We start from the raw sequence: 21,162 nt of genomic DNA, 5'->3' as shown, positions 1-21,162 counted from the left end.
CTGTAGCATCTCCATTGGATCCAAGTCCAGACTTTGACCAGGCCACTCAATAACCTTATTTTATTTGTTTAGTCATTACGAGCTGAATTTGCTTGTTTTACCCTATGTGTAATGAAACATACATATGTTGCCCGATTTCTTCCTCAGTATTAAATCACGAATGCTTCATTCAACAGACGCAAGCGTGAACTGCAGTGTTTTGCGTGTTGTTCTGGGTTCTGTCCTCACCTCCTGATGAGCTGGTGACACTCAAGGATTGATTTTAATAGGCAGGTCCCCACTGAGAAGTTTCACAAATGTTTTATGCTTTTTTTCCAGGCTATATAATAGCACTCACTAGATTTGTTGGAGTCCCAATGGTTCATAAATGACTTTGTAACCCTGAGTAATAGATGTCAATGTCTTAGATTCTCCTCTGTTCCTGAGTTTATTCAGATCTTCGCATGATGTTCTGCTTTTTTGTTATTTTCAGCCTAACTGCTGTTACCATGCAGGTCCTGTTTAAAATATTTTGAGATTCTAGAGGTCTGACGGTAAACAAGGCTTAGTTGAACCAAACAACATGGCTCAGTTATTTTTAATTTTGTTTAGAAAACTAAAGTAGATTTAGATTTTGTATGATTCACAAATGTCATCTTTTAATTTTATAACCCAAAATGTATGTTGACGCTTTACCTTTTAGAAAATACAAAAACTTGTGATCTTATCTGAATGTGAAGACATTCATTGCTTTATTTTAAGCAAAATGTATGACCCTTTGGCTGTGAGTGGAAGGGACATTGCATTTGGATTTACAAGGCACAAAAATAGGAGCAAAATTACATTTTTATGCAATTTTCCACTATTATTAGACAAATTTAAAATTGCTACATGTTAGGTAGTTCTGTTGTATAGAAATGTCAGAAGCTGTATTTATATGTATAAATCTCATGAACTGGCACAAATGGTTGGTCATTTTCTTTCCTAATTAGGTACTTTTTCATGTTACTTATTTTTCTTTTTGAGGTGATAATTGAAAAGATGATAATGACTGCAAAAGGATAACAAATACAAGTTTGAAGCAGTATTGTGCAGCGGTCCCGTGTTCAAACTTTCTAATGTTAAATCAAACTAATTATTTTCATTAATTATACTCAAAACATTGAGAATAATCCTGCATTAAGATTTTCTCTGAAGTCAGAGATAAGGTCTGGGAATTATGTCAAACGCATGTCCAGTAAACTGCTATTAGCATTACAATCCCACAGCAACATATGTCTAAATGTTATGCTTTAAAATTAAAACATTAAAGTAACATGTTAACAAATCAAGATTTTACCTGTAGTATATGTGTCATTGGTGTAGTGAGATAAAAAAAATGACACAAGTGCGTATAAGCTATTTATTCATGTACAGTAGCAATGTAAAATCTTAACATGAAGTTGAATAGGAGTCGCTGATTTGTCTAATTCAAATACCAACTTTAAGGGATATTTTTGCTGTATTTCCAACAAGGTACTTAGAAAATTTAACTTATGAGTACGAATGAAATTGGGCACAAGATATATTTATGCATTGTTTACACCAGCTGTGGATTTATATGAAAAACTAACTGCATTCTAGTCATTTCTACTACATTTAACCACATTGGATTAAAATGTTAGTCAAGATATTTTACAACGCGAATAATGAACAGGAAGCAGCTCATAATTTTTGTTACATTTCTTTTTTGCATAAACACAATATCTGTTTGTGTTTTAAAATTATGCAATAATGTAACAGAAGTTACTTTGTGGCATGGGGACTTCACCCATATCTGGAAATCCCACATCTCCAAAATTCAACCAAATAAGATGGTAAGTGTTTTGTTTCAAAGCAACCAAAAGTATTCGCACTAATTGTATAAGAGCATTTTTATTGCAGGGAATTCCTTTTAAACTGACCTATCCATTTTTTTGTTTTTTCACAAATTAGCAAGTCTTTTTCAGCAGTTGCTCGGAAAATGAAACAAGTGCAATTTTGCACATAGCTGCTGTATAATGTAGTGGTGTTTTGATGTTCACTTGACCAATATATTTAATATTAACATTAATAAAGGAAGTTAAAAATTCCACGTCTCTTAATCATACTGAAGAGAGCAGTGTTTTTATTGCTTGGACCAGTAGGTTAGTGGATGATATTTTATTAAGTCCTATTACATGTTCTTATTGTTTAAACAGCCCGGATGCACTCTGAAAACCACAAATAACAAAATTAAGAACAACTGGATGTTGTTATTTGCTATATATTATTCATTCGTTATGATTTTATGAATTGAAGGTCCATTGTAATCTCTATTTGCATGCAAATATACACAAACCTATTTCATGCTGAAACCAAAAGCTGTTAAATTTTGATCTATTTTATTTTTTAAACAGCTTTGCTATGTTCTGGCAGTTAGGCTGGGGAATTACATATAATGCAGATAAAGAATCACTGAAAGTAGTATTTGTTACAGAAAGGTGGTGCATGCATGCTAATCCCTGTTTGCACGGGCACCACAAAGCTTTCTATCACTAAACAGCATAAACTGCTAAACTTTGGTGCATTTATTTTTTTATAAAGCTTTAGTTACATTCCGAATTTCCCCCAAAAATCTAATACAACCATGAAATAACTGGATATCTTAGTTCATTGGTTATGCCCTTGGGACAATGATGTTCATGCTATAATCCCTGTTACCATGCCAAGTATTTAAACTTTCTCTTACGAAATCCATAAATGGTTCAACATTAACCTGCTTTATTGTTGTTTATATTGTTTAGTCGCGTTCTAAGAGTCACATTTAACGCAATAAGTGAATCGTTGGCTGCATCACTTCATTTGATATGATTTTATTGGAATGTGCAAGCTAATCTATGTTAGCATGCGTGAAACCTTCACACACATAGTACTAAATGAAAGATTTGAGCCAAAGCTTCTTGTTTAGTATGTGCTTTACGTCAATGAAAATATGGCAGAGAGAGAGAATGAGGTCTTTAAAAATACATTTTCAACAAATTAATACTAGTCGAAAGGTTTCTTGATGCCCACAAACACATATCCCTCCGCCCTGTCTTAACATAGTGCCGACCTATGAAGACAAATAGCAGCATAAACACAGACGGCGGAGGGATACTGCAACGCTTTCACAACGCAAGCAAGCCTCAAAAACGTGTTGTATGTGCTAGCTGCTAACAGTAGAAATTTTGTGTAGGTAAGACATTCAGTCTTAATTATTTTAAAAAATACAGACGTTTATTGGCTTGAATTTTAATGGAATAAATATTTAGTCACAATATCAAAAGCGAAGAGAAGGTAAGTGTACGCGATTTATACTTGTCAAACGTTTATCACACAGAGTTTATGAAGTCAGAGTTAGCTGCTCGGCTAGTTGTTAGCTTTGTTAGCTCAACCCCGAACTGGCTCAGGAAGGAGGGGGCTGCGGTGGGGGCAAGATCGTGCATGCAGGGAGAGCCCTTCGTCTCTGTTGTGAAACACAGCATTAGCGGTGGTTTTCATAACCACACGCCAGGATTATTAGCCCGAAAGTAAGTGTAAAGTCGTTAACTTTAGCATTTAGCATGCTTTATGGCCGTTATGTAGGGTTAATATATCTGGGCTGTTTTTGAACGGTACATTAGTCGGTTAGCATGTGTTGCTAATTCGAAAGCTAAGTCTTAAAGAGCCAGAAGGCGACTTGATAGGTAAAAACTCCACATCTCTGTGACCGTAGTTTTAAACAGTATTAGGTAATAGATGCAATTTAAACCGAGTTTGCAAAATTGAGCCGATAAAAGTTACAAATCTAACTCATTAACAACAGTATTTGCATCTGTAGCACGGTGCTAACACCCCTTAGTATCGTGCATATGACAGGTGTGAAATACAGTTTTGTGGTTTATAGTTGACAGCTCGTTGCATGTTGTGCAAAGCAGCGAAAATAATTACATTTGCCGATTTAGTAGATGAATAATTTATAAACTGATTGTTTTCCTGCTGTTTTTCTCTTGTTCGTTCTGTCCTCACTGTTTGTACATGTATTTAAGATTAGGATATCATGTTTTATAGTTTTTGTGTTGATTTAAGACAAAAGATCTGTGCAGCTGCAATAATATGCAGATTTTTATTGCTGACTAATAACATCTCTTAGTCATTTCCATCATCTATATCTAAATAAAACAGGTTTAAAACAGTCACTGGCTTTCCATATTTTGGCAACTTATATAGAAAGCTGCTTTGAGATGGGGCAAACAATCTCCAGTGAGTAATTTCTACTAACGTGTATTTGCTTAAAGCCGTTCTGATATTATCTGAGTTTGAAATCTTTTATTGTTAGAGGCTTCTAGCCCAAATGAAGGGATGGTGACCTAGGGGTTAGAGCAGTGCGCTTGCGTTCTGAGAAGGCTGTAAATACCCGGTTTGAACCCTGCAGCCTGCTAATATGAGTCCTGCAGCGAGACCCTTAACCCCCAGATTTGTCTCCGGGTGCTGTAAAGCTGCCCACTGCTCCCTAAGGGTTAAATTTCATTGAAATGTAAAAATTGCAATGACAAAAAAATATTTCTTCGTCCTTCCAAATGGGATTGGAAGGTGAATTAGGTGAAGTACTATACATAAAATCTCCAGAAAAAGAAATAGGTAAAAATATAAGTCACATTTGAGGTTTTGTGTACATGTTTATCCCGTAATCAGTCAAAATACAAGAGAAAGACAAATGGTAAACACATTGGTATAAAACTGAAGTAAATTGTGACTAAATTACTACAGCTGGGTACAACATGGGATTGGATAAATGTAGCCTAGAGCTAGAAAGAATTCATCATTTGTTATCTAGCAGTGTTCTGCTGTGGGAGCAACAGAATTCAAATAATAGCTCTAAATCAAAATCAGGTCCTAAGTAGGGCTGGTTTCTTCCGTTTGAAAGTGAGAAAACCCCAACAGCATCTAATACGGCTGTTAGCTTGTTAGATGGTTAATGACAATAGCTTTACATGCGCAACATTCTCTGATCAGGTTGAAATGTACAGTTTATATGTTTATATTTATAATCCGGTCGTGACGTGCGCTTACTTGACCCAAGCTTTATTCAAAGGGGAAACTCTCTGACTCTCTCCACATGCATGATGTGCTGTAATGTTTATGAGTTAATCAGAACAAGTGTTTAGATGGAGGCTGATCAGATTATGGATCGTAAACCAGCCCAGAAAAATGAGAAAAAGCTAATAGAAAAAAACGTCCTTGGAAGAAAAATCTGCACAAGGACAAATGTAGCATGTAGTATTTACATAAAATGCAGCTTGTGCTTAAACAGTCTGAGATGGGATGGTGGTTTATTTGATTGTCTGAAGTTGTGTTTTTTTTCTGGTTTAATTTTATGCCCAATTTCTTTTCCCCTAGGTGCACAAGGGGGGAGGTTCAACCAAACCGATTTAACACCGTAGTTTTACAGCTTCGCTTTTGATTCATTAAACCACCGTTCATATAGACAACATTCACTATTAAATGATAACAATCTAGTCAACATAGACTTCTTTATTTTTATATGTAGTTGCAGCACTAAATAGTTTCCATTGCTTGGTAATACACACCAATCAGTGATTTGGGTCTGTGTTACTAATTTTTTAAAAATAAAAGAGAGAAAACATTTGGATATTTCATATGCTTGGGTAAATCCAGTCCAATCGCACTGTTTATCTGAATAGATCTCACAGCTGCATAAATATACCTCTTTTATAAAGGTTTGGCAATTTGAAAAAAGTTTTTTTTTCCAGCAACATACTTTTTTTATTTACATATAGGGGTATGAAAAATATTGTGGTTTCTGATTGAGATTTATGTCACGTTTAAAGAAAAAAAAAAAAGCGGTAGCTGGATTTTCATGATCTTAAGGGGATAAAACATGCAATTCTACTTTTATTACAATGTAGGTCATCTGTAAAGCCGTTATCATTGCTGACACCTGGATTCTTCTGGGTCAGTCAGTTTGGGCACTTCCTAAATAAAAGGCTCTTTATTTGTGATACAAAACAAATAAGTCTTAATTGAGCCTTCACAATGTAAGGATGAGATGCAGATGCTGTATTGTTTAATATTGTGATGCTGCTTAAGTTGCTGGTATGTCATATTTTCCTCATTCCTTTTATCCTAAATTCTCCTGAATTCATGAGCTTAAACATTTTACATATTAGGCTGGAGGCAGTAAAAAGTTAATTCAGCTATGTATAATATTTATAAGTAGAATTCTAATACATGTTACCTGAAATACAACAGTGCAATAGAATATTGCGTCAGATCAATCCTTTATGATTGTTGTGTTGTATAAGCTGGTACAGCAGCAATGGTTGCGATTTGAGATGACGTCTTAATTTTGGCACGGGGATGCTAATTTAGTGTCCTTATTAGTCCTTTTGTTTTAGTCGCTGATAGTATCAGCTGTGCAATAAGTTTAGACGTTTAGTGTTTACTGTTTGTGCTCTTAAAAGAGAAGCAAAAAAGAGAAACTCAAAACTGCTAATGCAACGTTTTTGACAGAACTTTAAATCAGAGATGGGCACTTTGGACCTCCAATGAACGGCGCTTGATTATTTTTAGTTTTTTAGACACAAACCATCAGAAAGTTCTGCAGGAGCCAGCAAATAACCCATTAATTAGTATCGGGTGTTTAATTAAAGAAACGTCTAAAACGTGCAGGGGGACCGACTGGCTTCAAGGATAGGATTTGGTCGCTCCTGCTTTAATTAAAAAAAATAAAGCATGAAAGAATCCTGTTATATTTTGTCTTTTTTTTATTTATTTTTTTTGCCCGTAGTGTATTTCAGCTTTCTGATATTACAGGACTTTACACAGCTGCATTGTTTTTATTTTTTACCTTTTTAAATATATAGTGAATGTTCTGGATGTTTTTCTTGCAGGTGAGGGGTGGAAGGTGATGGAGGTGAGAACTGCAGCAGGAGTTGTTGCCGACCGGCTGATGGAGTTTGAGGAGCAGGGAGAAAAGCTCTCTGCCACGCCAGTGAAACCGAACGAAAAGGACGAGAGAATGGATCAAGGTAAGAGTTCAGAGAATAGTTTTTGTTGAGACCAAAGTTGTAGGACTGTAGGAGCGTTTGTCTTTTTTTTTGTTTTTTTTCTGTTGCCCACGACCCGTTTCTCTTGAATGTACTGCAGGGGATTTGACGGATCAAAGCTAATCTGGTAAATGTACGACTCCAGCAGCTCTGATTTCTCTTTACTGGCATTATAACCACCTCTGCTTAAGGTCGTCCTTAACCCTCAGGTTAATTTCTGGTGCTAAATATAAAACAACCCCTGTTTGAACAGTTATAGGAAAGTCAATGTTTTTCTACTTACCATAAATCTGGTCTGGTTTTTTACCAAAATTAGTATTTCTGGAGTGTCAGATTAAAACCTACATTGTGTGCTTTTGCAGAAACATGTACTTCCGTCAGTATGAAAAACCATAAGGGGGAAACGAGCCCAGAACCAGTCAGGATCGTTCCCATCCCTGCCCAACCCACGACCACAGCCTCCGCCTCCAGCAAGACCGTGAAGGTAATGAGATCTCTGCATACTTAAGTCATTGATGAGTTCTACGTTTGCAGTTTAAAATCTATAGATAATAAATTATGTTCAGTTCCAAGTTGTAACAACAGAGTTATTGTTTTCAGCTTGCAGGATCCCCTTTGGGCTTCACGGTCAATGGCCAACCAATCCAACTTCTGCCTGGAGGTCAGTCCCAGACTTTCTGATTGGGTATTCTTAGGAAAGCATAGCAGGTTCTTGTCTGCATAGATTTAAGATATCAGCTGTATGTTTGATAAATGTAGATGTGGTTCCCAGATCCTTCACACTGGTTTTCTTGACCTGGCAAAACAGTTTTTGGTACATCAATGACTTTTCAATTTAGAAACATGGTATTAAAATTGTAATTCATCCTCAGAAAGCACATTTTGGTTAGTCCATCTTCTGTTGCCACGAGTTAGTAGCTTAGGAATTAAAGGTGCAGTTCAGCTTAGGGCTGGGCGATAAATCGATTTAATCGATTAATTAGAATTTACAATTCTTTAAGATTTCATTTTTGGAAAATCTGGATTTTATTTTGCCAATACACTCATTGGGTTTCCATCAAGAGAACAGCATGTGATGCTGAATATATATTTAGGCAAATATATTGTCAAAATATTGTTAAATGGAAACTTTTTTTTACCATTATACGAGGTACTTCATTTACTTATTTACTTTTTGTTTAACTTAGTTTTAAGTTCACAAGTGCAGTGAAGCCTGTTCTTAGCTCAATGTGTAATACAACTAGCAGCAAATGTTTTGTTATATTTTCATTGTTTATAATGGCACGGCTGCCATCTTGTTTTACAAGCATGTTTCACAGCTTGTTTTTAGTTGCACTTTGAATTCAGGTCAACTCCCTGACGAAATGCTTGACATAAAAGCAAAGTTTTAAAATAATTTCTTTTTATGAAACAAAAAGGAGGAAAAAATCGATTAATCGGATTTGGTATGATAAAATCAGAGATTTATTTTTTAATCCATATCACCCAGCCCTAGTTCAGCTCCACCTTTCATCCAAAGTGTTCTGCGTCTGTCCTGCAGGTGGCGGTGCAGAGCTGAGGCTGCATTCTCATCCTGAAGGCTCAGCCAGTGGCTTCACCAAAATCCAGATCCCCGTCACCCTGACCCTCCACAGTCCCTTAGGTACTCGCTACATCACCACCACAGCCTCGCTGACAGCCAGCTCCTCCATGGCTCCTCCTCCTCCGGTTGTTGTTCCACCTGGACCCGAACCCATCCCCATTATCACAGGTACTGTCCCGCAACCAGCCTCATATCCACAAACACCCGATTGTTGTTCGATTTAAACCCGACTCTTCCTGCTCGTCTTTTTCTGGTCCAGGCGTTGTTTCTGGTGAGGCAGCAAAGAAGGTTCTGAACGACCACAGCGTGAACCTTAACTCCAGTTTCCAGAAGTGTGACAAAACTCCCCCCTCTCCTGGAGCCACAAGCCCAAAACCCAAGAAAGGGAGGACCAGACCCTGTCCGAGCAGAATCGCAGCGCCTGACAAACTGCTACGAAAAGGTTAGATTTATGTTGTATACCTTAATGCAGAGGTGTCCAAAGTGCGGCTCGGGGGCCATTTGTGGCCCCTGTGCTGACTTTGTCCGGCCCCAGAATTGCATTTCAAGAAAGATTTGACCAACCTACACTTTATTATTTATAATTACTACAGACAAGTTAAAATCCTACTGTTAAATGTCGCGTACAACACAAGAAATTGTCTTCTAATAACCTAGGGCTGGACGATATAGAAAAAAAGCTTATCGATAAAAAAAAAAATGCATATTGAATCGATATCGATAATTATTGAAAATATTTAAAACCATATTTTATGTGCAGCTCTGCCTGGACATTTTATGATATTGCTTAATGATTTAATTGTAATAAAGAACACAAACACAGAATTCCAATTAAATCTTTATTTAACCAACTTTTTTAACCATAACAGAATTTTTTTAAAGAAAAATAACTTAAGAGACCTGAGTTATGTTATTAAATACTGACAAAGAATAAACTAAAGTGACCAGTAAAATGACCAAAATAAATATACCAAATAAATAAATAAAATAGCCTATTTAGATTAATTTAGGCTGTTTTTATCGACCCGTTTTTTTCCTATCGCGCCACACGTCTATCGATCGATATATATTGTTATTGAATTATCGTCCAGCCCTATAATAACCACACATTCACTTTAAATTTCAAATAGGACTACATCTACCCAGCGACTTTTACTCAAATGCAGACTTTGGTGCACTGAACTCTGATAGGAATATATTTATTCAAATAAAATGAGCAGATTTTTTTAGAGCAAGTCAAAAAATGTTGCAATTGTTTGGCTATGTTGTCTTTTTGAATTCATTTATTTGGCCGTCGAGTGCTTTTTTTACTTGACAATTTTGGCCCATGAGCCGAAAAGTTTGGGCACCACCGCCCTAATGCAACTGGTCCGTCTCTCCCTACGTATTGTTAATATATTCCTGGCACTGGCTAATTTCACGCAAATGTGGGGAAAATGAAAGGTAATGGTATAGTATTAGTTTTATTTATTTTTTTAGCAAATAAACATCCAAAAGTGTGGCATAAAACCATCTCTAGTTCTGGTTACCGTTGGAAGTCTTTCAGGGTGCATCCCTACCAGATTAGGACATCTAGAGATTGAAAGATTGGATGCTCTTTTGTTTAAATCTTGCCACAGATAATTAATTACGTTTTGGTCTGGACTTTGACTGGGCCAAATGCATAAATGCATGAATATCCTTTCACAGTAGCTCTGGCTACATGTTTATAGTCTGCTGGAAGACTACAAACTCCCCAATCTAAAACCTTTTGGAGCTTTTGGTGAGGATTCTCAGTCGTCCAGGTCATGATCAATCCAAAAAAAAAAAAAGGTTACAAAATAAAACTTCTATTCTGAAACTGAATACGTTTCGCTTCCCATCCAGGAAGCTTTCTCAATTCAAAATGTCTGGAGTAGTGTGTAGAAAGGCCTCATTAGAGCTCGGATTTTCCTGTTGATTCACCTGAAACTGGTCCGCCTCACAATAAAGAGTCGTTAGGCTTATTGTTTGCCTGGCTCACTAGCTAGCCAAACTGGCTAAGTTTTTGACAGATTCTAGCTTTTTTGTTGATGGTAATACACAGGTCTATACATTTTATTTCTCTAAGCAACGAGTTTTAAAAAGGGGACGTTTCTGAGAAGAGTTTGAAACGGCAGGGAGGGGCAGCTTATTGCCAGCGACTGAACATTGCTGAAACTCAGAGGAGCGTCTCCATTTGACTGCATTTTATTCGGCTTATTGCTCGCAATGTATATATTTTAATGACTGTTTGGTTATTGTCTGTCTTGTCCACTATGACGTGTGCTGACGTCTTTCTTGGCTCTTGTGAAAGAGGTCTTGATCCCATTGCGTCTTTTATCAGGTTAGATTGAGGTTTAATAAAAACAAAGGGAAAAGCAGAGCATATGAACACAGAAAGAGGCAGAAAAGGAGTGAAAAACACCAAAACCACACAAATTTGATGAGTCAATTTACTCCCATTACAAACTTTGGATCCTAAAGAACATTTTTATCATTTACATTAAACTTTTATCTCCCACAACTTTCAAGCTACAGCTTTTTAAAATAGTGAATTGAAACCTGAGAGTTTCTATAGAAAAAGACGCTGCTGCTTTGAGGTTTCATTTACAGTACTTATTTACCTGCTCTCCAAGTTTTATTTATTTTTTTGGCAGTTGTAAAGTAGCTGCCATGATAATATTTTGTGCATAGTATTTTATATAAGTGAAGACATGACAAACCGAGTCTCTGGCAGCTTTTCCCAATAAAGTCCTGTTTGGCGTAAATCAGCTTTAATTCAGGTGATACGGGCTGCTTCTGGCCAACCCTGTAAGTAACCTGCAGTGTTAAAAAAAAAACATCCGATTATTTTTCATTGCAGTGAAACTCCCAAGAAGTGAGACTCTGTATTATGAAAGGCAATTTGATACAGTCTTACCAAAAATGGAGCTGAAGTGGTGATGGGATTGTTTCATCATGGTGTTCTTAGGCGGGTTAGCAGAGAGCAGAGCTGGATGAAGACAGGCAGGGACAGTCAGACAGGGTCACAGAGAGCCGCAGGTAAGTAATTCTGATGAGCCGGAGTTTATTAATATTAACAAAGTCCACGTAGACGTGGGAATAAGTAACTCTTGGAGAAAGACTCACTTGTGTTTAGAGACACCAGAAGTAGTTACTGTTTCTGAGTGATTTCATTGATGCAGTTGGGTTATTCACTGAAGTATCTCTCCTGCTTTTAAATGTGTATTTATATCAATCTTTATATTGTTAGAAATATGTTGTTGCAGAGATGAGAGCAGTGAGATTTATTTAACAACCTCACAAATCTCTCTAAATGCAAGCCAGACTCAAATTTACAGCATCCTCATCATGGTTCTCAGCAGTTCTTTTTCAAGAGGAAAGCTACATCCATATTGGATGCACATTTCCATCAACCTTTGCTCGTACGATATTTCAAAATAATAAAGGAAACATGACCAATGCCACCGCTTCCTAATGGCCGTGTCTTCCCTGTCTGGTGGGTTCGACTTTTGATTGGTTAGAAAGTGCTGACCAGTTTGATTTGCTTTGCCTAACGATGGGAAATTAGTTTTGAGCTCGTCAGTCAGAGCAAAATAAGGTGATACCAAGTCTTTTATAGCAATGTGGTTGGAAGACTGGGATTTAGTGCAGGAAGATGTGGAATTCAGATAATAATGCTGTCATGGCCACAGTGGTAAGAAATAGTGTTGCGCTGATGCCATTTTTTTTGACCCCGATACCATGTGTATATATGAAGAACTACATACTACTTAGGGTAGTAGAACTTTTTATTGCCTACCTGGAATGGGTGACAATAGTTGAATAAACTTTTGGCTCTCAAAGGCCAAAATAGTGCAACATTCGTGAAATTATAACATGTATAAAAAGTAGTGCAACAGTAAGACAGTAAAATGACATTAATAATTGAATAATCTCTTTTAAACCCTGAGTTTTGGCTCTAAAATGCCAAAATAGTGCAACTTTCATGAACTTATATAACATGTATAATACTAGTCGGGAGAGAGAAGGCTGCATTCAAGTGACATACAAACATCAAAATGGTATCGGTGCCTATTTGTTGGTACTCGCTGATACCGATACCACCATTTTAGTGCTGGATCAGGGCCCTGTCCCATACTGGTATCGGTGCAACACTAGTAAGAAATAGCTCTTAGTTTCAAAAAGGTGGGGGGACACTCATACCTCAGAAGGCATTATTTCTCTAAACAAAGGACCTGTGCAGTCTGGCAGATGATTTTTTCCCCCCTCCCATGCATGTGCAAAACACTGGTGTCATTTCAACTTGTTGCCAGAGGGGGCAGACTTGTGTAAAAACTCTGGAACTAGCGCTAGGCTTCTTAAATCTCAAACTGCAGGAAGCAGGACAAACTGTCTTAAACATGCGCGACTCGTGGGAAGCATTCGTTTAACAGCTCAGGGTTTTTTTCCAAAGACTCGAGACTAGAGTCAAAAAGCGATTTGCGGTCTTTCAGGTGTCATGGTGTTGTTGTGGTGGATAAAAATGTGCTTTTTAAAAAGAGCTGATCTGTTCTCTGCCAACAACGGTCAATAAATATTGTTGTGTGAAGCTGTTGTCTGTTAATATGCAGCGTTATTAGATGTATTGTTAATGCTGCTGTTGATATGGCGCCTCCCTTTGAGACCCAGTGGTTTTATATTTGTTTTATAGTTGTTTTTTTTTCTTTCAGGTGAGATTGGTGTTGCTACTCCTCCCGACTGCCAGATCTGTAAATCTCAGTACAAACTCATCACAGAGCTACGAGGCTTCATGTGTGTAAGTCCCGCAGTAAAGCCATTACAGACATGTACGTTTTTTTTAGTTTTTTTTTTTATCCTAACAAATAACGTCCCTCCTCCTGCTTCTCCAGATGTGCTGCCCAGTCATCGCCGACTCTCTGGTAAATCTGAGAAAACAGAAGATCAAACGCCGCAGAAGGGCCAGGCTGCTGAGGAAGGCCTTTAATCTCAGCAGAGAACATCCGATTTTCAACAAACCGCCCCGGATTCAACCGGCTGTCTCTCATGTGAGTTTACACTTTCACTCAAACTTATTTAAATACCTTTTTAATTTCTGGAAATGTAGTTTGTTATTGTTTTGTCTCCTTAAGGTTAAAGTCATCACTCCTCCCCGGAGGATCCGCAGACATTCTGATGACGTCCAGTCGGACGACATCAGCAGCCCTTCGTCGCCCCCCCTCAGCCCCTCGCGGCCGAGCATGTTGCTACCAACCGACTACCCTCCTAGCAAACTGGTGATAATGGTGGAGGATTTCTTTTATGGCCGTGCCCCTGGAAACAGTGGCGATAAAAGCAGCGAGCTGGAGGGGAAGTACGAGTTCCACTGCATCCACTGCTCCGCGGTGTTCAGCACCAACATCAAGTGAGATTCAAATGCACGTCACAAGAGATGATGGCATGAAGGTGGTTGTAGCACAGGGAGGAAATCCCATGTCTCACAGTTGGACGTGTATTCTTCTCTTTGAATAGATAATGTCTTGATATTGATACTGACGTTTTCACGCAGGCCGGAAAGTTTTGCATCCGTTTTCCACCCATTCTCCTTCCATCCGCCCGTCCGTCGTTACACGGCTGTCAATTTGTTTTCTGATTTCTCCTCAGGGGCTTGCACTGGTCAGTAGGGCTGCACAATTGATCGCATTTTCAATATAATCGCGATATTAAAAAAAAAACGCAATTTCCAAATCACAGAGGTCTGCAATTTTTGGCTATGTAACAATTAGGGAATCAGACGTGTCCATTAGGTGTCGGTAAAATGTTTAAAGTGGGTTTGCCTCCACATGGAAGGAAAGACAGTTGCAGCAGTGAGATAATCTAACTTTATTACTTGTTTTAGAGTTTATATAATCATACATAGCATTAAGTACAGGTCAATCAGTTTAATACATAGACTTGCTCGTTGGTTGCACTTTATGTTCAACAAGGATTGATGTCCAAATCAATTAAAATTTGTTCTCTTGAATAATATTCTGATTAATAGACACATTAAAAGTTCTTGTTTTAAATAGTCCTTGTTTACAAATGTCTTTATTTAGACGCCATTTTTGTTGCTTGTGGTTAATGCAGAGAAAAGTCAAAATAGCGATTTTAGTTGAAAAATTTCGTAGGCTGAACGCAATCATTTCTGCTCTGAGTTTAGATGCTGTGGGTCTTTTAGCAAGTAATCCGCACGGCGATGAAACAAATTGACTTGTTTGTATATGTTTAAAAAGACATGATAAATTAAACTTGGGGGAAAAAAATCAAATTAAATCGCAATATTAAGATAAAAAATTTGCAATTAGATTATTTTCCAAAATCGTTCAGCCCTACTGGTCAGAGAGGAGGGTTCTTCCAGACCTCCCGAAGTCCAGAGTCAGCTATCTAATCAGTCGTGTGACGTGGCGATGACTCGGTTCTCCTGAATAAAACACTAATTGTCAGAGTTTGATGTGTGTGTTGCAGGTTGATGGATCACATGCAGCAGCATGTGTCCATGTTGTCTCAGGAAGATGGACACATTGACACCGGGCCCACCTGTCCCAGCTGTTTTCGTCACTTCCCGTCTCCGTTCAGTTTGCAGTGCCACGTGAAAGATGTTCACAGCCAGTATGAGTCCGCAGGTCTGTTGGTACAAAAATAAATACTTTGGGTTTTTCAGGGTTTTCACACCCTGCTGTATTGCTCTTACATCTCTCCATATTTTAGTTTAATGTCTTCTGTGGTGTTTCTGTTGTATGGGGCTGGAAAGGGTGACGTAACGACTGCACTGCATTGTGGGATACCTGGGCATTGGAAAAACCGGCTTCTGCTTGTTGACACAGCGTTCATCCACAACGCTATGTTTTTCCAAAAAAAAGTAAACAACAAAACAACTGGACTTGTTTTCCGAAGGTAGAAGATGTTTCGCTTCCTCTCCAGAAAGTTTTCTCAATTCAAAAAGTCTGGAGTAATGTGGAGTACCAAGCGTTATACTACTGCCCAACAAAGGCCTTGTAACGGCTTAGATAACATGCAAATTAGACCCTTAGTAATGGGAAGTCGTTAAAGTCATTGTAAACCAGCAGATTGAACCAAAACTGGTCCACTCCTCTGTAACGAGGAGTTGTTAGGGTCGTTATTGGCCTGGCTTGCAGGAACGATGTTTTGATCACCTGTATGAGGGTGAGGATTGAGGTGATGATTGAAAACAAACGCTGTGTTTGTTTTCTGGTTTTCAAAAGGTAAAAACGTGTTTATAAATGAGCTGTGTCACACTCGCTCACACGAACCTTTCAGGAAAAACAACGATGGATTGAGATTTGAGGTTTACCAGCATGGAATCAAAGCCAAGGAGCTCTGATCTAATAGAAAGATGCCGAATGGAGTCTGGATAGCAGCCGTGAGACGGCCAAACATAATTTTTAACCCGATATGTGTGTGCGTGTTCAGGGTATTTTCAGACTGCTAAGTTTGAATCAAAGCTTGTTGTGCTTTTTAACTCTGAGCTAAGCAAGCTGTTAGCTCTGGCCTAGCCAGCTGAGGCTAGCAAAAACAGTTGGAGTAAAAGAAAGCCTCTATTTCCTCCATGCATAGGAGATTAATTTAGACATTACATCATAAATTGTCCTTATTCCTTGGAGGTTATCTGTGATATTTCATTCTAACAGAAGTAGTTTTAAAAGTTATAATGGACATTTGTGTTTATCAAAGCTTGCTATGCTTTTTTTACATGGAGCTTTTAGCAGGCCCTTTCAAGCCTTATACTCATATGCTTAACTCATGGTTATCATTTTTATTATTGTGTCCTTTCATTATCCAGCTAGAATGTGTTATTTGAATCCAAGTCTCTTTTTGAACATAAACTTGGCCACAAAGGCGAGAAAACTGACTTTTAACCTCCTCATGGGAACCAAACAGTTCAGAGAATTTCGGGTTATTTGTTAGATTATTCCTAGAAAAATGCATCCGTCCACTTATTCATCTACGTGTTTGTGGTTCCTGCGGCCAAAACACTGCAGTAGCATCCACCAATTGATTTGAATATGTTTGTGCCAGTAGTAAAACCGACAAGGGCCTCTTCCTTGATGTCCCATAGCTTAAACCTCGTCCGACCTATCGGCTGGAAAGTATGCCGTCTTAAACGCTCTGGTGCGCAGTCTCCATTCGTCATTGATATAATCTACAGACAGACTAACGTACGGATTCATTTTCTCAACTTCCCCGTCTCCTTCGCTTCTTTTTTCACACGGGACGGAGTGGAGTCACATGATTATAGACTGAACACGTAGCACAGCGTCTTAAAGCGACAGGAGCACAGCCCATCTTTACCTGTTTAAAAAAAAAAAGACTTTCTCTTTAATTTTTTTAATACCAAAAATACCGACATGGGCAAAATGATGTCAGTTATTGTCGTAAATGTCGTTTTTTTGGGTTTATCTCCCAGTTCTCCTCCTCATTGATGCTTCGTGATGATTTGTTTGCTGTTGCAGTGATGTGCAAGATCTGTGAGCTTGCGTTCGACAGCGAACCCGCCCTCCTCTGTCACATGAAGGGCACCCACTGCCCAGGGGAGATGCCCTACGCCTGTCAGGTCCGTCACTGAGCGGCCATAGTAATGCCTCCTCTTCTTCTTCATCCTCCTCCTTACCGTCCGCCACTCTCTTTCCACAGGTGTGTGAGTTTCGGTCGTCTTTCTACTCGGACGTCTGGTCTCACTTTAGAGAGGCTCACTCCGACACCAGAGACCTGCTGTGTCCGTACTGCCTCAGAGTCCTGCACAGCAACACCTGCTACCAGCAGCACTTTGCTCGGCATCAGGTAGAGCCTGTACTGCAGCAGAGTCACTCGGCGAAAACTCGAGAAAAAAAACATCCGTCTGTCTCTGAGATCTGCCACTGTAAAATATTCCTGTTTGCGTTTCAGAAGAAACAGAAGCTCAGCTGCGACAAGTGTCGTCTTCACTTCCTGTATGTCAGAGAACGCGCAGAACACAAAGCATTAAGTCATAAAACTCACGTCGCACCCCCACAGCTTAGCGGACTCAAACCTGGAACCAAGGTACGTCTCTGCTCAATCTGCTCTGAATCTGTCAAATTATCATTCAAAATCCTCACGTTCTTGCAAAGAAGTTACCAAGAGATGAAAACTTATCTCTTTACATTTTTCTCAACTAAATGTCATCTTTCATCGTTCTGTTATTCAGACCCAAAAAGAACATTTTAGTTAACCCACAACAAAATTGATTTTTGTCCCAATGGATGAGCTGGTCTGCAAATAAACGGTTTGCACTATTTTTTTTCCCCCACTGTTGGCTCCAGAAGAACTTAACAGCTGTTGGGGAAAAAATAGTGAATTAGACTGTATTCATATTAGGGCTGAACAATTAATCGCAATTTTAAAGAACGCAATTTTCAAATGGCAGAGGTCTGCAACTTTTGGCAATGTAACAATTAATGGATCAGACACGTCCTTTTGCTGTTGTTAATATGTTTAAAGTGGGTTTGGCTCCACATGGAAGGGAAGACAGTTGCAGCAGTGAGATAATCTAATTTTATTATTTGTTTTAGAGTTTATATAATCATACTGTTTTACCAGAAACTTTCAGGAATCTCACCATAGCGTTAAGTACGATGAAACCGATTAATACATAGACTTGTTTGTTGATTTCACAAGGATTGATGTCCAATTCAACAAGCTATTCTCTTGAATGATAATATTCAGATTAATAAAAACTGTTAAATTACTTGTTTTAAATCGTCCTTGTTTACAAACATCTTTACCTACAGGCCATTTTTGTTGCTTGTGGTTAATGCAGAGAAAAGTCAAAATTGAAGCGCAATTTTGGTTGAAATATATCGCAGTATAGATTTTTGCCAAAATCGTACAGCCCTAAAATGTTTAAAAAGACATGATAAATTAAACTGAAAATAAATAATTGCGTTAAATCGCAATATTAAGATAAAAAATCGCAATTGGATTATTTTCCAAAATCGTTCAGCCCTAATTCATATCCAAAATAAAATAGTGTTTTCCAGCTCTGGATGAGCATATAAGATGTTTTTCCATGTTCACCCATCTATCCGCTCATCCACCCAAAGACTTCATTCATCCAGCCAACCAGTCTTTCATTCAATGCTTCGTTCATCTGAACTCTGTGAATTCATCAGTAACCATCGATTTGTCTGTCCATCATCGATTCATCAAGCCCTTTTTATTTGTTTACACAGCCATTGAGTTATCCGTTCATTCATACACCCATCTATTATTTATTGGCCCATTCATCCCACTGTCAGTTTGTCCATTCCTACGTTCATCGATTACATGTTTGCTTCTTTTTATTCAGCCGCCCATTCTTCAACCTTGGTTTTTCTTCATTTTAGTTTTTTAAGGGCCTATTAAAAACAGACCACTACAGCAATAGCTCCCATAAATTTACAAACAACGTTTTGTGTAAGTCCATTATAAAACAAAAAACAGAGATTTAGAAATCTGGAAAATATTTGTGTATTTTCCCTTAGAAAAAGTTGGAACCCATTGAATCATTTGCGATCTGTACGTCATCAGTATGTTTGATACTTTTAGACAAAAACCTCTGCAGGCCTAAATGTGTCACTTTAAAAGTGTGACAGAGCAGCAGCTTTAATGTTTTTATTTTACTAAAACTTGCACAAAAGTAAAAAAAAATTATTGGATCCTTCAAGTTCTTTGTCAAGTTTTTTTTAAAGTAAACTTTGCATCGTGACTTCACCTTTTCTGTTCTTTCTGCAGGTAACTGTAAGGATGTATTCTGTAGTTGGAGGACCTGAAAGGAAGGAGGAATTGAACAAAGTTTATATTCCCTCAAAGGTGAGCTATTTATTTAAACACCTCACACAACTGTTATCACATCCATCACATGTGGAAGTACCTGTTTTTACTCTTTAATGTCTAAATGTTAGTCTTATTTGCTCAGTATATATAAGACCAGGCCTGATTTCAACATTCAATTCAATTTTATTTATATAGCGCCAATTCATGAAACGTGTCATCTCAAGGCACTTTCCAAAGTCAAATTACATGCGGATGCAAAGTGACAGCTGTTGAAAGTAAGAGGAAAACAGGCTTGACATGGAGCAACTCTTAAAAACATATTAATACAAAAAGTTTCAAAAAGTATTTTAACTATTTTCACTGTTTTCAAATCTGTTTGCTTCAGGAAAGACTCATCCAATCCAATCCACCTTGTTTTTTTTTTTTTTAAAAGCACATTTAAAACAACACAGTTCGACAAAGCCTAAATGACAAAACACAATAAAACAGTAAAACTCTGAAGTCCTTGTACCACTCACAAGCAGAGCAGCAGCGTTCAAAACCAAATGGAGTCGAGTAAGAAACTTCTGATTGAGCCCAGATAAAGTGCATTGGGTTAGTCTGAAGGAGTAGTGACAAAACCATGGGTTAAAATCTCTATACCAGGAAAATAAATAGTTTTACTTTGGCCAGTTGTCTTAAATAAAAAGGCAGGAGTTTACCCCAGAGCTAACCGAGGCATCACATTTAAGGTTTGTTACTGAAGCTGTCATATGTTGTCTTAATGAGCCCAGGTTAACGTGAACTCTTGGCCCAAACAACAAAACTACACTGCAAAAACGGAATTTAAAATAAGTAAAATGTTCTTAAAATTATTGTATTTGCCCTTGATTTGAGCAGGTAAATAAGATTATTTGCCAATGGAATAAGAATTTTGCACTTAAAATAGGAACAACTCATCCCCATCACCTTATTTCAAGTGCAGGATGTCTAATTATCTTATTTTGGGGGTCAAAATACTCATTCCATTGGCAAATCATCTTATTTACCTGCTCAAATCAAGGACAAATACAGTAACTTTAAGAACATTTTACTTATTTTTAGACCCGCTTTTGCAGAGTATGGTTTTATCGTTAAAATGCAAAATGTTCATCCAGTGCCTTCATTTCTGCTATGTACTCCAGCAGTAGGTTGACAGAGTATTTTCCTGATTCAGTGGTATCTAATTTGTGAGTTTACCAAAGTGTATATGTGCATATTTGTACATGTCTGTTGTTATCTTTTACATATTAAAGTGTTTGATGGTTTTGATTGTATTTTGTTTTTCTTTCCCGTTCTGCTTATCCTGATGTCATGCTATTGTTGTGATGCCGCTGGTTTTTCATTTTCAGGTGGTAGATGTCGCCCCACCTGCCCATGAACAGGAGGTTCCCAAGCAGAGGACAGTCGAGCGTTTGGGAACGCTTCTGTCCGGTCTGAGCGCTGACGGGTAGGATTACCTAAAGATTTTGGATTTGCCAAATATATAAACTAGAACATGATTTCTTAATCTTTTTACCAAAGTAAAACCTCAAAACTGTATTCAGTTTAATTTAAGAGAAAAAGAGAGGTTTTAGTTTCTACATCCCAGTCACCTCAGTGTGAGTATCAACCAGAAATATTACTATATATATATATATATATATATATATATATATATATATATATATATATATATATATA

General features: G+C 37.8%; 1 protein-coding gene across 3 annotated transcripts in view; it reads left to right on the top strand.

The window, feature by feature from the left end:
- Positions 1-3,156: 3,156 nt before the first annotated feature.
- The window catches only part of pogza (pogo transposable element derived with ZNF domain a), a 36,468-nt gene continuing 18,462 nt past the window's right edge, over positions 3,157-21,162 (top strand). Inside the window, exons 1-15 of one of the 3 annotated variants that reach the window (XM_021324867.2) lie at positions 3,157-3,315; positions 6,912-7,049; positions 7,430-7,551; positions 7,668-7,728; positions 8,608-8,817; positions 8,909-9,091; positions 13,362-13,447; positions 13,542-13,697; positions 13,782-14,053; positions 15,136-15,293; positions 17,142-17,242; positions 17,323-17,469; positions 17,575-17,709; positions 19,420-19,497; positions 20,832-20,929. In XM_021324867.2, coding sequence (XP_021180542.2) covers positions 6,929-7,049; positions 7,430-7,551; positions 7,668-7,728; positions 8,608-8,817; positions 8,909-9,091; positions 13,362-13,447; positions 13,542-13,697; positions 13,782-14,053; positions 15,136-15,293; positions 17,142-17,242; positions 17,323-17,469; positions 17,575-17,709; positions 19,420-19,497; positions 20,832-20,929 — 1,928 coding nt within the window. In that variant the 5' untranslated portion in view covers positions 3,157-3,315; positions 6,912-6,928. Of the gene's footprint in view, positions 3,316-3,438; positions 3,549-6,911; positions 7,050-7,429; positions 7,552-7,667; positions 7,729-8,607; positions 8,818-8,908; positions 9,092-13,361; positions 13,448-13,541; positions 13,698-13,781; positions 14,054-15,135; positions 15,294-17,141; positions 17,243-17,322; positions 17,470-17,574; positions 17,710-19,419; positions 19,498-20,831; positions 20,930-21,162 lie in introns of those variants that run through there. The other 2 variants (XM_036145447.1, XM_021324868.2) reach the window with 2 other exon arrangements.

The sequence above is a fragment of the Fundulus heteroclitus genome, chromosome 13, assembly GCF_011125445.2.
Source record: "Fundulus heteroclitus isolate FHET01 chromosome 13, MU-UCD_Fhet_4.1, whole genome shotgun sequence".
NCBI classification, from domain to species: domain Eukaryota; kingdom Metazoa; phylum Chordata; class Actinopteri; order Cyprinodontiformes; family Fundulidae; genus Fundulus; species Fundulus heteroclitus.
Note: the sequence above shows the minus strand (reverse complement) of the source record. Positions and strands in the feature narration are given on the sequence as shown.